The sequence below is a fragment of the Lissotriton helveticus genome, chromosome 1_1 (assembly GCF_964261635.1).
Source record: "Lissotriton helveticus chromosome 1_1, aLisHel1.1, whole genome shotgun sequence".
NCBI lineage: Eukaryota > Metazoa > Chordata > Amphibia > Caudata > Salamandridae > Lissotriton > Lissotriton helveticus.
In genome coordinates, this window is record NC_136057.1 from 1,366,117,346 (window position 1) to 1,366,135,560 (window position 18,215).

Sequence of the window (18,215 nt, forward strand, 5' to 3'; positions counted from 1 at the left end):
TCCTGACCTTGGTGATGGTCCCCACGGCTTTCGTACGTCCCTCCCGGAAGACGAGCCGCTGGTCGATGTGGAGGTACTCTGGTGTTTTAATGAAGCGGAAGTGCACAGTGGCTTTGTCACCTGTCCTCAGGCAGTCCTTGCTCATGCTCAGGATGGTTGCCGTCTGGCGGATACTGCCGCAGTGTACTGTGAAATGCACACATTTGAGGCACGGTTGGTTATAATTTGTGACAGAAGGTTTACTGCGGTGGCACAGCGAGAAGCAATTACTTGCACAACATTGAGAGTAGTCAATTACAGTATTGCAGTGGAGGAGATCTTATGGGTAGCATAGAGACACTGGTTCTGAAGACACATCTATTAGCCAAACTTTGATATTGCTAGAAACTGCGTTGCAAGTCTAAGACCACCATCATCCACAAAATACTAAGTTGCATGAAGCCCACTGGGGCACATATTGAGTGCCAGAACTGGTGGAGTTAAGGAAACTGGGCAAAGAGATTACTTCAGTGTACAGTTCTTTTACACTCAGGGAAATCCTATTAACAAAACGCATACGTTGGGCGCCAAGAATACTACCAAAGCTGAATTATTATGTTTTACACCTCCGGCGCCTCCCTTGTACCAGGGACCATGACCATCCATTAGGAGACATGACTTACCCATGGCCTGATAGCGGGGGCTGATGGTGGTCGGGTGGTGCAGCACCAATATCTCTGCCTCAAATTCCCAGGACGCCTGAGGACTGAGCCTCGGAGACACCATCACCATGCCCTTGCGTATGGAAGACCGTTTAATCTGCAAGGACGTAAAGATTGATCATAAAACACAAATCAAGGAATGAGAAGACGACACATAGACTGGAACACTGACCTTCTTAAGGGCGAAGGATGCGGTTTGTCCGCCTCGCACTTCCTTGACAGGCATGCGCTTGCGGTGGATGGACTTGACAGCCAGGGGCATGAAGCTACCCAAAGGGTCGGGCCCAAGCAGCAGTGTGTCATTCAGACGTATCAGGCCCCGGAGAGTTGTGCCTGACACCACTGTGCCCACACCCTGCAGGCAAGAGAAACAAATAATTAGCTGTATGATCACACACACTACTAGGCTGGCCTAATCCATAATTATGTACCAAAATCCCCACTCACTCATATGTCTATTCAGATCTGTTGGAAGGCTTACTTTTAGTCTCCGGGAAAGGCACTGCTAAGTGTAAGGGAATTACTCACACATTTATGATTGTTAAAGGTGTATGACTTGCAAACAAGAATATAGTTAAATCATTTGTACTATATATTTTCTTTGTGTGTTGCAATGTAGATAAAATAGTATAAACATATAGAAGGCATTGTGCTAATTGAGTGCCAGCACTCCAAGCATTTCTCTGATCAAATTCTAATCTCGTCAACCGAGCTTCCTCTGAAGGAGACAGTCTTTTTGGTACCAGTATGTCAGAGAAATGTCTGAAACAAGCTATAGCTCCAAGAATAGATCAACCCCCATTGCTCCCCAACTCTCCACCCAAACACACAGGGTGGCAGTCTAGAAAGAGCTTCTCTCCAGTGTACTTTCCTCCAGCCACCCTCAGATGGCCTGGAAGCTGATAAGGGAGACAGAGTACGCACTGGGACAGAATAGGTGTCGTCTATCTGGAACTCTGCAGGTTCCTCTTCCCGGGAACTGGTCCGCGGTGACAGGAGGTTCAAAAACATCTTCAGCAGCTCCAGGTTTTCACCCGTCACGTTGGAGATCTGGAAGATAGGGCACATCCTGCAAGCGGGTGCAGGTCAGGCAAGACAACATCAGGTCGACCACATCCCAGATGTTCATTCACAGAATCCAAAATCAGCATAACAGAGTGATTGTGTAAATTAGGGACTAATATACAACAGTGGCTACCACTTGGAGCACTTTTCAGAAATTAGTGCCACCCAGCCTAATGACCACACCTTATATGTGCTTGCCTCAATATTACACAACCACACTGAGGATGCCACATTTGCCACCCTTGTAAATACTCTCATAGGTAACACAGGACCAGGTGACATCATATTCCTCTCCACCACACAAATATGAACATAGTCACAGACATTGTAGTATCCACCTCTGCATTCAACATAATACTACCCCAGTATATTAGATTATTAAAGAGCGGCAATATTCCATCCCTGCCACCATTGTGGACACTATGTAAAATAGAACAGTGCCCGCTTCCACTTCTTCCATCACAGTGTTGGATCCCACCTCTACCACCATTATGAGCACTCTCCAGTAGAATACAGGGCCAGACAGTTTTGAATCCAACTTCTGCCTGGAATACGAGTCTGCCTAAGCATTAATAGTCAGAGTCAGGATCCCACTGCTGTCACCAATGAGTTTCTACAATGTGACAGGGCTAAAAAAAAAATCCAACTGTTGAGACAAGCAACGTCCTACTCCTCCAAACTGCAGCAACAAAACTAATCAGCATCCAACCTCTGACACGGAGCCTCCCCAACCTCAACAGAATATCACAGAATATAGTACGATAAAATGAATCCGCTAGTTGAACAGGCCGTCTGGTGCAAGCAAGGAACCCTACAGCCCCATAAACAAATGTGAAGGCAACACAGCAGGAAGGAAGGAACGCCGTGGCCTCATTGACCTTACAGAAGCCTGTGCATCAAAACTGAAGACGCTCTAGGCCAACAGACTGGGCAAATGAGTATGCTCCAGAATCAGGACTCGCAATCTACTGCCTCCCAACTCCTTCTCCTTACCTTTCAGAGCTGAAATTGGAGGCTGTAACAATGACGTCATCCTTGTTTTGAACCAAAACGGGGATCTTGCGACAACCGGGGGATTTTAGTAACCGTTGAAGCAGTTTCAAAGTTTCTTCCCCAAAAAAAAAGGAAGTGTTGCAATTAGCCAGCGTCCCAAGCCTCTGCCACAACTCCATTGCTTTCTGGTGCATATCATGTTTCAAGAAGGAACCGATCCACTACTGGCACAGGATGCACATTCATTCCAAAACACTCTGAGGTAACAGGTCACCTCGAAAATTGTATAATCTTACCCATCCTCACCTTGCAGGATGTTTGCGGGACACATGTCGATCTTGGTGACCACCACGAATACTGGGACATTGAGAGCCAGCGCCAGCCCAAGGTGCTCCTTCGTCATGCCAACTATCCCAGCATTACTACCAACCTGTTAAAAATATACACAGGGAGAGATCTTGTTAATGCCATAGGGAAGGGTGTGCTAAGCTGAGGGGCTGGGGATTTGAGGGAAAGTCTTATAAGAACAGCTTTCATTGGTAGGAAAAAGGAGTTGGGTAAAGATTGACTTGGAGTAAGAAATGTTCTTACTGTGGTTATACAAGTTTCTTGCATACAGGGTTGAGGCAGCAAAGTCCTGCACCTATTAACATGCATGGCTGATTATCATTAAGATGGCGCTTGCGAAACCAGAGAACGCAACCCTATCTGTTCCCTCTTGGGCAAAGCCCAAATCACAAAGCAAATAGAATAAGGAATCAGCACCCGTCAAGGAAATATACTGTCATAATCAGTCTTTCTTTATCCTTAATAGATCAGAAGAATGTTTTCTTAAAAAACAGGTCCGGACTTTTTGTGATGTATCAGAAAAAAGGCATGGTGGCCTAGAAAAAATGGGAATCAATGTCAGCGGTTCGATGGTACAATCGAACCGCTGACATCGTTTTCCATTTCTGATAAACGAGCATATAAGAAAATAACAGATTACTAAATATGAAGCTGCTGATACAAGAACAATTCTTTCATATTTGAACTAGCGGTAACAGTCTATTGAGCCCTGAACGCGTTGGCTAAAAGAATAATCAATGCACATTTGGATTTTACTTGTTTCTGGATTGATCAATAAAGAATTGAAAACGAACATCACAAAAAGTCCAGACCTGTTTTTTAAGAAAACTTTCTTCTGATCTATTAAGGATAAAGAAAGACTGATTATGACAGTATATTTCCTTGATGGGTGCCGATTCTTTATTCTATTTGGTTATATAAGTTATATATATGGTTTAATATGCATTGTGTTACAGAAGGAGACTATAGAGATGGACAGACCAAGACAATGGAAAGCATTTTTTTATCTGGGAAAATTCCCATATAAAAAGATTTGTTCGGGGGAGTGGGATGGTGGTGCAGGCTCAGATATTCTTGTAAGTGGCACACCCTTATAACTGAAGTCAATTGCTGATGAACAACTGGTTAACCAGTGCCAAGGCGCACTTCCATAAAGCCCGCAGGCTTTAAAACATTTAAAACAATAAACTGCTCCTGATCAAACAAAACAACTATTTCCAAGCTCTTCAATTTCGTTTCTTTAATGACTGCTTTAATATAGAAGTCTTCAGAATTGAAAGGCAGTGATGTTCAAATTATATGTTCCTAGGACATGTATTCAATTGGTTTCAACCAACGTCACAATCATGCATGGTTTTGTCCTCATCTGTCGTTGACATATTTTTGGGCATGTTTTTGTACAGATTTGGTTTTTAAACATCTGAGCGACGGGCACTTTCCATAAACAATTGAAGACACAGCTTTGCATTAATTATGACTCGGGCACATATATAGTTTATGGAACGTTCACACGGTCACTCGGCAGGACTATTGTGAGTACGCATGTACACTTGCTGTTTAAGGTCACGTTTTGCAGTCGATGTAGATTGGCACAACCTCTCATCTTTTTGGCAATGTCTAACCGGTACTCCTTTCAGGGAGAGCATGACATTTGCGCCGTGGAGTTGTACATCGAGTTGCATGGTTATCAACTAGTGGCACAGTTATTGGTCACATTCCTAAGTGTTATTTGATAGTCCCCATGAACCATTCTGATTAGGTTTTCATACAATCTGTTAAAGATACCCCTGATGAAAGGTTTTTACCACGAAATGCATTGGGTAGTTGATGAAGCTGGATACTACTGTTTTATGAATTGAAATTGCAATATTAAATGGACATATAATTTGAGCATCTCTACGCTTCAATTTTGAAGACTTAACTATTCAAGCAATCATTAAAGGAACGAAACTGAAGGACTTGGACATACCTGTTTTGTTTGCTCGAAAGCAGTGTATTGTATCAATGTTTTAAAGCCTGCGGGCTCCACTGAAGTACACCTTGGGAGATAACCAGTTGGTTATCAACAATTGACTGCAGATTTTTACGCGTCTTTATGAAAGAGCACGCACCAAGCCTGCACACCAACGAAAATTGTTTATTGATGATTACAATTTTTTAACTTGCTAAGTGTACAGGAGTGCATTCTATGACCTATTCCCCTAATAATACCCTAATAAACACCATCATCACTATCACTGAAAGGCACATCCACAAGGCCTTAAATCAGTGACATCCAACAAAGGGCTAGATTATTTCTATGTAAATATGACTGCTATTGATATTTTAAAATCTTGCACAATGTCCTGCCGGACCCATGCTGGACACCCCTGCGCTAGGAGGCAATGACACAACAGCGCTCACCATCAGCATACAGAAGTCAGGGAGGTGGCCCGTCATGCCGAACACCGTTGTCTTTAAGTACTTCTCATGGCCAGCCAGGTCGATGAAGGTGATGATCTTGGAGGATTTCTCGCAGATCTTGGTCCACTCCATGTTGCCGCCATGGCTGTCTGGCTTGTTCACCACGTGGCCAGCATTGTCGAAGCCAAGGATGTCATTTCCCACACTGCTGGTACGGCCAGACTCAATCTCATGCTTGTGACGGAAAAGTTTCTGCCGGGCGAAGCCCCGGCCGTTGTCCAGCTCACCATGGGTAAGAACCCCCAGCAGGGTGCTTTTGCCAGCATCCACATTGCCAACTACTGCCACCCTGCACAAAGAGAGACACTGCCTAGTTACGCAGTCAACAGTTTGCTGTGGAGAGCTGCCCGGCACTTTGCAAGTGCCTAAGGGCTGCCTTGAAGATTTCAAGTGGCTTATTTACGCTAACAGAAGGCTACGGGTCAGCTGATATACTAAAGTGTTTAATACTCACAACCCCCTGTGGTGCCGCAAATTGAGGCTTTGCGAGTGCAATGTACTAAAGGCAAATTATGACCCACAAATGAATTTGCAACTCACAATGCGACTCACAGCGATCAGCAAGGAAAAAAGTGTGTAGAATTAGTAGCATCCCCCACCTCATAATTTGCTAGGTTACATGTATTACATGTTTTTCAAACACAATCACTGTCGTAAATCATTAATGTATCCCAGCATCTCAACGGATGTGGTAACATTTGAAAAGAATGTGGACTGAAGGCATCAGGGGAGAAGACAGCAGTCTATGGAAGCAATCTTATTATGAGACACTACTCCTTCACTGCCCTCACTGCTCCTCACCTGACTTCCAAGAAGTCATTCTCACCCACATGCTTGCGGACGAGGTAGTCTTGCACCTTGCCCCCTGCTTCCTGATGTTCCCGGAGCAGGATCAGGTCAGCCCCTATCTGCTGAGCCATGCTGGTCACTGTGGCAATGGAGGCCTCCATGTCTGCCTCATTCAGGCCGTACTCGGTCCCATCTGCGCAATTGGGGGTAGGAAAGGGGTCAGAGGAGAGAAAAAAGTGAGACAAAACCCAATGAACCAACCTGTGCTTATTCAATTTATTTTCTGGCTCTTTAAGAGGATTTATCACCAAAGCCTTAATTGTCTAGTGGTCCAATCCCCAACGTAACACAGTGGGGAGAATTAAGTCCCTTCATTGTTGGCTAGCCCTGCTCCATCCCAATTAAAAGATTTTACATCAAGAATACCTCCCAGACCTCAAGATATCTTCAAACACTAAGGAAAGGGATACATTGGGGCACTAAAGGAAGCACTTCATGCTGGGTTTTGTCGGATTCAAATGTTTAGTACTCAGACATCCAAGTAAGCAAAGTAGGGTAAAACTGTAGTCTATCTGCTCATCAGTACTCTACCCATTGACATGACCTTTGTGATAGTGCAACCCTGCAGCAAGGTCAAGGCTAAACAGGCACAGGCAAAGCCAACAGGTCAAAACGTTAATATGATTATGTTTATTTTATGTTTAACTTATTGGTTTGATTAAATGTTTTGAGGCCATGTGGGGGGCTTTATTTTGCTAATATTAAATAATTAAAATTGTTAAACTGGATGTCAACGGAATCTGTGATAATGGAGAAGCATGGCCTAAGAATTTAAATTGAATTTGTTACAGACAGTTTAGAGTTATCCATCGCGTAATGATGTATGGCCACTTTAAGTATCGTAATGGCTGAAGTACTTACAACCCCGGAGAATGGACTCCGTAGGGGTGTTCTGCTCATGCAGGGGCACCCTCACGCTAATAACCGAGCACCCTGCCTTAAGGATTGAAAGGCCTGCCTTAGGGGCGACTTATAGGTTTTACGTGCAGTGACTTCAGATATAAGGAAACTTATATCTATCATAAGTGGTGCTAGCACCAGCTTACACAGGCTGCAATGGCAAGCCTATAGTAACTATTTGAGTGGTCTCCCTTGGGTGGCATAATACATGCTTCAGCCCATGGGGGACCCGTGGTGTACCTGATGCCCGGGGTACATAAGTACCATATACTAGGGACTTACAAGGTTACATCAGTAGCCAATCTGGGGTGTGTCACTATGTCCAAGCACAGAGACTAGAGTCCTGATTAGCAGGATCCCGGTCAGCCTGATCAGAAAAACATAATGACACCAGCAAAAAGTTGGGGTACCTTGAAAGCAGATCCTACTATCTTACAAGGACACACAAAATATAGGAGGAGAAAAGCAAATATTTATAAAGTAAAAGTGTATATTAACAGCAAACATGAGAAACCACTTGGGAAAGGTGGATATTTAATGAACAAAGCTAGGTGAAAACACTAAACAAACAGGCAGGCAAAAGTTTCAGATTGTATAGAGGTTTAAATGCATGGAGGAAAGCTATGATTTGTAATTTAAAAGGTTAATGTAGCAGGAGTTTAGAAGGGTAAATAATTTAAAAGGGTATATAAATAGAAGCACACAAGCAGTGAAACCTAAAAACATAAATAAAGCATGTGGAAAACGAGAAACATGCAACAATGGTTTTACAATAGTAGGGTGGAGGAAACGCCAATCCACAAGTGAAAGGCTGCGATTAAGATTGCAAAATCTCCATAGCATGATTGGTCATTTAGAAAAGATGCTGCCACCAATACTGAGAACCCTGCCGCATTGCCGCCACTGCCGGACTACATTACCCGGCAGCACTCGCGGCGCGCACGCCGCCACCGCGTTCACCAAGAGCCAGGAGGCGCTTATAAGGAACTCTGGGCTCCTGGGTCGCCAGGCGAAGCCCGGGTCAAGGGTGGGCCAGTTTGAGGCCGCTGGAGACTGGAGGAGGCCGGGCTGGCCCCCCCTAACATCTTCTGCACACAAGGTTAGCCATATGGTCTAATTGTTCTTGCCAATTGTTGTTGAGGGGTGTGAGACTTGGTACCAAACCATAGTGCTATACCTAGTTTGTGATGTCTACACACAAAGGTAAGGGGAAGAAAGCTGCGATGGGCGGGAATGTTTCCGGGACACTTGACCAGTTCATTACAAGAGCAGCGTCAGTGTTAGCACATGAGATTGCACTAACTGAGCGCCGTCTCTCATTGGACCCGGTATTTACCAAAAGCTCATCCCTGGGGGGGTTGATGTCGGCACATTCACCCGAGCAGCATTTACCTCTAGAAACTGACCTTTGGGATGCGGGACAAAGTGGTAGCCAAATGCCCCAGGATCCAGTGAACACATTCATGGCTCGGGAACCTTGCTCTTCTGTCCCACTCACGGACACATCCCCGTTAGACACTGACAGCGGTACAGCTACTCGCACATCTACAAGGCTCGCACCTAAAATTTTGCCCTGACCAGCGGACCATGCATTGGGACTGGCCTCTAAAAGGAAGCGAGATGGGGCTGTGCAGAGGGAGAAAAATACAAAGATGCCCAAAACTAATAAGACCGGCGACTACAATCTTTACAAGTACCGAAGTACCCCGGGCAATTACTTCTGGATTAAATACCTCGCCTACTGTTTCAATTGATTGCTCCTTGCCCCTGCTTGAAGATGGATTTTGGTCAAAAGTAGGAGCCCTCATAACGTCATCTATGCAGCCTTTCTTTGAGAGGATGTCGTCAATTGAGGACAGATTGGTAAAATTTGAACAGTTGACTGCCAATAATTTTGATTCTATTAAGAGCAGTTTGGGGAGGAGCGTTCAAGTTAACGAAGTGATGGCGAATGTAATCCGGAATTCCGTAGCTTCTAATCTCCCATTGCCCACCCCAATTACATCTAATATAGTGGATGTTCCATCTCGTGGGAGCGATGTAGCCAGACCTACCACTTATAGCGGTGCAGTGGCTCAGCGAAGAACAGGCTCCCCCAGGGGGAGAGTGCCGTACAACAAACTCTGGGAAGGGGCCTGGCCCAAAAATTATCTGGAGAATCGAAGGAAAGATCTAATATTAGTGAACCTAAGCATAGCCTGCCATACATTGATTTACCCCCTGATTTTTCGCCATATGTTGTACTGACCGGGGTGCCTGAACTAGACAAAGCTAGCGCAAAATCTTATAGCGAACTAAAAAATAAATCTATTCATTGATTGAATAGCAATAGACCCCTTCCGCCGAACGTGCAAACCCAAATCCTGTTTGCCAGTAGAGTAAGTTAGGTGGGTTGTAGAGTGAAAGACTTAGCAGGCTATTGTATAGTGATTCATTTTAGAGACAGACGAGCGGTCCAACATATATGTGAGTGGTCTTTTTAAAGGACGAGATCTAGCATTCAGACTTTCGATTTAAGTTACTTCTATCCTCCCTCAACAACCATGGAGAAATTTGGATATCAAGGCAAGAATTGGGAAGGGAGAGCCCGGGTAGGCAATGCCAGTAATAGAGGAGGGAATGACAGTATTTGTTTTGCATCTAATATCCCCCTGAGTAATAGATTCAGTGTGCTGACCTGGTGGATTGACTGACTCCAACTAACTCTTGTCCACCCATCTCGACTAAACAGTTGTGTACTACTACTTTGGGTGTGGGAGCTAAGGTAACTAATCAACAGGCTACGCCAAGAAATGAGACGGTAAACCAGGAGCTTCGGGAAGCAACTAAAGTTGGAGATTGTTGGGAGGCGAGGAAATCCTTAGATGCACCTGAGAATAAAATTGTTTCAACTAGTGAGGTGGTATTAAGCCCTCAAACATTAGGGACCGCTGACAATAATCATGAGGCTCCGGAAGCTTTAAGTAGGGGAGAATTGGAGGCGACCCCTGAGAGAGAGTTGGAAGTGAGATCATATGGCCCGAGGATCTTGTCTTGGAATATTGCGGGCCTAAGGCTAGATTGGATCTCCCCGATTTGGGTGGCTTCATAGATTCCCACGAGATCTGCTTATTTCAAGAAACTTGGGCATTGAGATCACTACATAGAGTAGGCTTTGTATTGTTTTGTGAAGTGGCAGTGAAGAGTCCAAGGGGTAGACCTTTGGGGGGGTTTGTGCATTTGGGTGGGCACCCATTTGGGTTGTACAGTAAAGAGAATAGAAACTCATTCACCCGATAATTTATGTATCCTTCTCATCCATAGAAACCTTCCAAAGATGGCCATTATCAAGGTCTACTCTCACCCAGTTAAGTATGGGCAGACGTCTTTGACGCTAGATTGTTTGGTTGCTCTTCTTACTTCACTGTCTGGGAAAGCGTATTTCTTAATTGGTGGGGATTTCAATTGCCATTTTGAACCCCTTAACGGTATGTCAACATCTATTACCAGTGATGAGGATTCAATGTGGTCAATCCCTGCTTCCAATGCCTACCCGATAAGGGGTTGGACCCCACTAGTTTTGCAATTAACCTCCCTTACCCTCACTTACTCGTTGAGGGCATGTAATGGTCAGTTCCCTGATGACAATCCTGGGCATCCCACCTTTGATAGAACTGGTCAGGCAACAATAATTGACTACATTTTAATAAATGTTGAAATTTGGCACAAGGTGGTGAAGTTTTCTGTCCTCCCCCGTGGAGAAAGCTACCATAACCCATTGGTCGTAACTCTAGATAGCCATCTAGTAGAAGTAGGGCAAGATCTGGATAATTGTCCACTAGATAATTTAATAGTGGTTGAAGGAGGGAGAAGAATTCGCTGGGGCTCAATAATCCAATCTCCAGAAGTAATGTCAGAAATGTAAACTCGCATTATTCCTTTGTTAGAAAAGGCAAGTATTGTTTCTGGAAATAGTGCCAATCCAGATCCTGACAAGGATTTAGGCAAAATCCACCAGGACTTGGTTGCAAGCCTGGCGGATTTGTTTTATAGCAGTAAGCCAAATAAGGGTAACTTTCGTAGAGAGAAAACCCCCTGGGACAAAAGGTCATGTAGGGATGCTAAGAGCCCTGTTGTTAAGCCTTAAAGGGGGGGGGGGGGGGGGGGGGGGGGAAGGGGGTAGTACGTGAATAACGTAAGCAAGGGTAGTTTTTTTTTAAATTCTCCTAGCAGCGAAATCTGAATGGGAAATGGAAAGATGGCAGGCCATCAAGAACGCCAGGGACCACAAAGACACAAGAGGCTTTTGGAACTTAGTCCACACTGGAAAAATTGAGGGCAGGTCCACTATCGAGCCTAATATTGGGGAGGAAGCCTGGCGTCTTTATTTTAAAGATTTATATTTAAGCCCATCTAGTGAGAGTGGGAAGTCGGTTTGTTGCCAAACCTTTGATCCCCTTGTGGAGATACCTCCTTGCACCTTGGCGGAGGTATTGGTTGCCCTAACCAAGGTACTACCAAACAAACCTCCTGGGTTAGATAGAATCCCCGGGGACCTGTATAGAAACAAACAGGTTATTTGGGCCCCATACCTTGAGTCATTATTTAATGCGATTCTCTATGGTATGCCACCACCCCCTCTACGTGGGCTGGGGCAGAGATTATCCCTAGCTATAATAAAGGGTTCCCCCCATAGAACCAGCAAATTATAGGCCAATTAGCCTTAGCGACGTAACACAAAAGATCTTTGCTAGAATGTTACTGGGAAGACTCCAGGAATGGATGGAAGACCTTAATATCTTAACTCCGTTACAAGCAGGCTTTAGATGTAAAACATCTACTATAGATCAGCTGTTCAGGCTCCAACTGATCTATTGGCAGCATATAGTTCTGGAGGGCGGAAGTCTATACCTTACATTCGTGGACCTCAAATCGGCGTTTGATATGGTAGACCGTGACTAGTTGTGGGGTATTTTGTTGGATATGGGAGCGCCACCATGCCTCTGTCACCAGCTCAAACGCCTCCACAAGGGAACATTTGCTAGGGTAAGGTTCGGCAAGAATGAGAAACTAAAGGCTCTCTACTCTGTTGGAAAGGGGGTGAGGCAGGGTTGTGTGCTCGCGCCAACCCTCTTCTCACTCTTTCTTAACAGGTTCATTGGAGACCGTCTTACCGTTAAGGATATAGACTCCCCAAAACTAGCTAACCGCAAAATTCCCGCTCGAATGTTTGCGGGCGACACCCTGCTCCTCTCAAAATCGTCAATGGGGATGCAGAGAGTGTTAGAGGAATTTAGTCTGTTTTGTAAAAAGAGGAATTTAGTAGTAAATATTAAGAAAACAAAATATATGGTCTTCCATGTGGATTCCACAAATTGTCCGCATCCAAGAATGGATGATAGACCTTTGGAAAGGGTCCCTATCTTTGATTATTTGGGTCTCATATTGAACGACAAAATGGGGTGGGGACCTCAAATCAACAAAGCTAATCTAAAGCTAATTCAGGCCGTTGTGGGGATTTTAAAATTCCATAAGAGATGTGCCTTAAAGGTTATTAGCCCGCCTGTAGAAATTTACAAGTTTCAAGCTAGGGAGGCAGCTATGTATGGGGCCGAACTGTGGGGACATAGCGTAGCTAATGCCCTCACTGCAACAGAAAATAACTTTCTAAGACAAATCTTGTGCTTGCCTAAAAGCACCCCCTTAATACCATTAAGGATGGACCTGGGCATCCTTCCCATTGCGGACTTAATCGCTTCACGCCCACTTCTCTACTGACGACGGCTGTGGAGCATGCCAGAGTTAGAACATTATAGGGAGTCTGTAATGTCTACTCTGGGGGCAGGTGGTATCCCGTGGTTGTCCTTTATTATGGACTAATTTAGTGCCATAGGAAGGGAAGACTTATGGTCGGCACCGGAGGAGTCATGCTTAGCTATTTCAAAACAATCTTTGGCTAGTGCACTGAAGGAGTACAAACTGACACGCATTTTACAGACAGTTAATTCTTCTAGTTTAACTTATGGGTTCCTGGATATAAAACACCAATATGAAATGGAGCAGGAGTTGGATTCTATACAACCACCAATAGAAAAAAAAACAGTCTGCAATTTAGATATGGAACGCTCCCGCTCCATGCACTTACCAACAAGTGGGCGGGTGCTATTACCCCCTTCTGCCCGGGGTGCTTAGTAGAGGAAGAAACTGTAATTCATGTGTTGTTTTTCTGCTTGGCATATAATTGGGCCAGGTCAAAGTGGGTTATTCAACTTTGTAGAAACCTGGGCATCAGAAAATATAAAGAATTCTGTAGGGTCTTAAAATCTGATACCAACCTGGTTTTTGTTGTCGCAATTTCCAAGTTCCTTTTTGCTATGTGGTGTAAACGAAGGTATTTGCTGAAAAATCGATGCGAGAAACAGTTTTACCAGCTCTTACGTGTCAACCTTTGCGATCTTGGTTCTTGCCAAAACCCAGTGTCCAAGTGTATGTGTTTCTTGAACAACTGATGTGAGATCTATAAATACCCGCTTTCAATTGCTTGACATTTCGATCTTGGCTTTTTATAGAAACATAGGCTGTGAACTTTTTTTCTTCTTAATAGTTTTAGTTTAAATTATATTTTTAATGCTTGTTTTTATTTGACTATAACTCCCATAATGATGACTATCAGTTTATTTGCCTGCTTTACAATTGGGTGATTATTACTGCTATGTATGTCTGTACCATTTTATCATTAAGTGCTCTTTATGATACTTTATTTTTTTCTTATATGAATTTTAAGAGGTTATGAATTTGTAGGTGGTTTTATGGCTGCAATAGCCGAAATAAAGTTTCATGATGATGATGATGAAAAGATGTGTACGGGCAATTTGTTAGTGGTGGACAAAAGTGACAACAAGCATTGTCAAAGCTATCAGGTCTCAGCAATGCCCAAGTTTCGAGCTATTGGTGTTGACATTGGGAGTATCTTTTAGCCATATTTGGTCCCCTAACTGATGTTACTGTGACAGTGATGTGTCTCAAATAAGAGCAAATGTTAAAAAGAAACATGCATGAGGTAAAATATCAAACATTGATCTGCAAAAAGAAAGCAACAGGGAGACAAATTTGACGAGTAAGGGATTGTCAGGTGAAACTATTTGGTTGAACTACACTGAAAGACGGGTTTGACTTTTTTAAGGTGTGAAATAAAGACTAAGCTAATGAAACAAACATAGAAATATGAGAAGAACAGCACGTGGCTCAGGGGGACTTAAAGGAACGCTGAACAAAAAGCCAATAGGTCTTGTCTATAGGAGGAATTGGCTATTTCAATATTTGAGCCATGATGTACAAACTGCGCTACTGTACAATATTTCTAAAATGTTTACAAATTAGATAACTCTCGTGGGGGAGACCAATTGGCTTTGCCAATGTTTCTTTTTCATGCTTACTTACTCTGCTCTTTGCGCTGTCAGTTGTCTGACAGCAGGGCTTTGGCCGAGAACTGAATGTCACATAATAAGCTTAATATAATAGATTGTGCAGCAGCTTAACACCGTACTTCGAGCATGACAGTTCTCTTCTCTGAAAAAGTAGATATCAGTCTTTCAAACTACCGTATACACCAAAGTCCTATAGCCTCAAACCTTTGAAGACGAGAAGAAAAGTCTCAAGCAATCTTTGATTTGCACCCAGTTTTAGACCTGTCTGCTTGTGCAAGGGAGGGGGGATTGTTTTTCATTTTCTTTTGAAGGTGGACTCCTTTGAGCAGCACTTTAACTAAAAAAGTAAATGTTTGTGACTTTTCTAGTTCCTTGGACTTGCTGTCTTTAACCAGCATTAGATTATTTGGTCATGAATCTGTGAAGTACACATGTAGCCCCAGGCATCATCAGTGTTAATCAAAGTCAAGCAATGGCTAGTTGGTGTCTCGAGGTATACAAAACAGGAAGCTCTGAGCGACATGGTACAGATTCACCCACTGGGGAAGAAAGGCCACGAATGAAAGCAAGTAAAATACCCCACCCCTTTCATTGGTAGGGCAGTAAAAGAGGCACAGCTGGGTAGCAGTGGGCCCTCCCAACATTTGGCCCTATAGCACTATTGATAGTTGTGCTTCTCGATTCAACATAAAAGGTGGCAGTTAGCAGTCTTGTGGGACCCTGCAGAACTAAGCAGATTAGGGAGCAGCGTCAGGGTGAGGAAAACAAGAGACGGAGAGTGCTGAGCTGGGAAGGCGTTCAGCCCCCTGGGCAAAGTGGTCTTCCTATTTTACCCCACAAACGCCAACAGGGCTCCATTTACTGCACAAGTTGCATGGAGTGTTGTGTGAAATTACTGCGTGAAAGCTGTTATAAGCGCTTTATTGTGATTTTGTTTGACACTCGGTTTTGAGACACTGCAGGCGGCGAGGGATTCTACACTGTTTATTCTGTGTCTAGTCACTGAAGGACACTTCATCCATCAAATAATGTTTGTGAGGTTGCGGTTGTGTCATGTGTGCCTGTGCTCTAAGGAGGTGCCTGTGTGTATGTTTTTTCATGTTTACACACACACACACACACGCGCGCACAGTTGTGTGATATAACGGTGCCAGTGCGCAGCTGGGTGTCATCGGTGTGCCTGTGCATGTGTGTTTTGTGGGCGTTTAAACCTGCTCGTGCAATATGCCCCTGAGTGTGTATTTTTCTGGTGATGGTGAACTAAATGTGCAAGCCCAGAAGGGAAGTCATCAAGTGTCCTGCAAGGAGTACATCAATAGGGAGGGCAGTGCACAGTTCCCATTTGTCTGTAGCACTGCACAACGTAATTCATGTGCATCATTTTACAAATCTGAGACAACACACAGAAGCTGGCATTCCTGACCTCTGGTTACAGAAGATGAGATTATGTGGAGAAATTAGCTTGAAGTTAAAAGGTAAGGGAGAGGGAAATGCCTAGTAGGAGCACTACTCAGAAATATTGCAACACCAACAACATATTGTAAAATAAAAGTAGCAGTGAAAATACAGCGTCAGCTTCTATATTTCCATTTAAAGCACTGCTGGCATATAATGTGGATGGTAGCACGGAGGGTCATTTCTGTAACTAAATAGCCTTTCTGTAAAACGTGGGTTGTATTTCTGTTTCCACGGTGACCGTAGTACTGAGGAATGAAAATCACCCAGTTATATGATGGCAGCTATATTCAGTTGCTTCTGGATACGAGACAATTTGGCCTGTGTTGTCTCCGAAAACAGTATTAGTATCGCATGGAAAGGGTAGAGAAGGAATACTAAGCCACTTTTATTTTTTACGATTACTAACACAAAGAAAACATAACCAACATCTGGCACAAATCTGTAGCGGCTTCAGATATTTGCCGCATTTGTGACAAGATAAGAACAAGCTTTACAGCCATGTTCACTGAAACAGAACGAGTGGAAAAAATGAGTGTTGTGTAAAGTGCTCCAAATTAAAGAACAAGAATTTACAATGCAATGGTTTCGCCTTTGGAAAAGTTAGAGCTATTGGCATTGTAAATGACAAATTTTGTATTTATGTGTTGGTTTTGAAAACAGATAAATAAATGCCATTGTCATTTACATTGCCATTAGCTTAATCTCTCGCAAATGTGAGACCTGTTGTACCCTACGGACGAGCTCAGCAGACCGCAATTACTACCACACACACACAACCCCAGAGCCACACACACACCCACCCAGAGCCAGCCACACACACACACACACACACACACACACACCCACACACCCAGAGCCACACACACACACCCAGAGCCACACACACACACACACACCCAGAGCCACACACACCCACACCCAGAGCCACATACACACACACCCAGAGCCACACACACACACACACCCAGAGCCACACACACACACCAACCCAGAGCCACACACACACACCCACCCAGAGCCACACACACACACACCCACCCAGAGCCACACACACACACACACCCACCCAGAGCCACACACACACACACACCCACCCAGAGCCACACACACACCCACCCAGAGCCACACACACACCCACCCAGAGCCACACACACACCCACCCAGAGCCACACACACACCCACCCAGAGCCACACACACACCCACCCAGAGCCACACACACCCACCCAGAGCTACACACACACCCAGACAGCACCATACATACATCTTAAAAGTACACAATCCGTTGTGTGTCGGGGCCGATGCCCCGCACACCGCCCTACTCTACACACGCTAACATGTGCTGCATCAATGCCCACAGAAGAGTGCCACAGCCCAGCCACCGCCCTGCATCTCTGGCGCTGCACAGATAAACAACTGTTGATATATGTGATACCAATGCAGCAAACCCGGCTGCCGTATCATTAGAGACAGGCACGCATCCTTTTATCGTCGTCCTGCTACTATAATGCTTCCTATAAATGACTTTCATGTGCCAATGCCGTTCCCACGTTTCACGTCTCTACCAGGACAGGTCCCACCAACAGGGTCTATACCCCAAAAGCTTTACTGTCATCTTTATGATATTGACAAAATGGGTGCCAAACAGAAGGTGGGTGGCATTAATCTATGTAAGCATTTGGAGACAAGTCAGCCTGCACTATGAGTCATTGTGATGCAGAAAGAAGCAGGCAAACTCTTCCTGATGTTCATGTTATAACCATCCAGTGCTTAATTTGAATAATAACAATTACTCGAATGTACATTTTTGTGGGGTGGGTGGGACGGAGCGGCTTTAATCCGCAAAAGCACACAGCTCAACCCCCGCTGTCAGACGGGAAAGACAAAATACATGTGCCAGAAATCCGATCCCGGGTCACTAACTATGTAGCACATTTGTTCAACAAATAGACATGTTTTCTCTTTTAAAAGCGTGGGGCGCACTAAACTCTTGTCACAACTGGGGGTTGTGAAGTGTCAGACGATGCGCTGAAA

The 18,215-nt window shown here is 44.4% G+C and overlaps 1 protein-coding gene across 2 annotated transcripts in view; it reads right to left on the bottom strand.

Moving 5' to 3' along the window:
* The window catches only part of GTPBP1 (GTP binding protein 1), a 67,724-nt gene that overhangs the window by 14,330 nt on the left and 35,179 nt on the right, over nucleotides 1-18,215 (bottom strand). For both annotated transcript variants that reach the window (XM_078683556.1, XM_078683550.1), the window contains exons 3-10: nucleotides 6,372-6,552; nucleotides 5,511-5,859; nucleotides 3,066-3,189; nucleotides 2,760-2,874; nucleotides 1,626-1,770; nucleotides 874-1,056; nucleotides 663-798; nucleotides 8-186 (exon numbers count right to left, since the gene is read on the bottom strand). In XM_078683556.1, coding sequence (XP_078539682.1) covers nucleotides 8-186; nucleotides 663-798; nucleotides 874-1,056; nucleotides 1,626-1,770; nucleotides 2,760-2,874; nucleotides 3,066-3,189; nucleotides 5,511-5,859; nucleotides 6,372-6,552 — 1,412 coding nt within the window. The remainder of the gene's footprint in view (nucleotides 1-7; nucleotides 187-662; nucleotides 799-873; nucleotides 1,057-1,625; nucleotides 1,771-2,759; nucleotides 2,875-3,065; nucleotides 3,190-5,510; nucleotides 5,860-6,371; nucleotides 6,553-18,215) is intronic.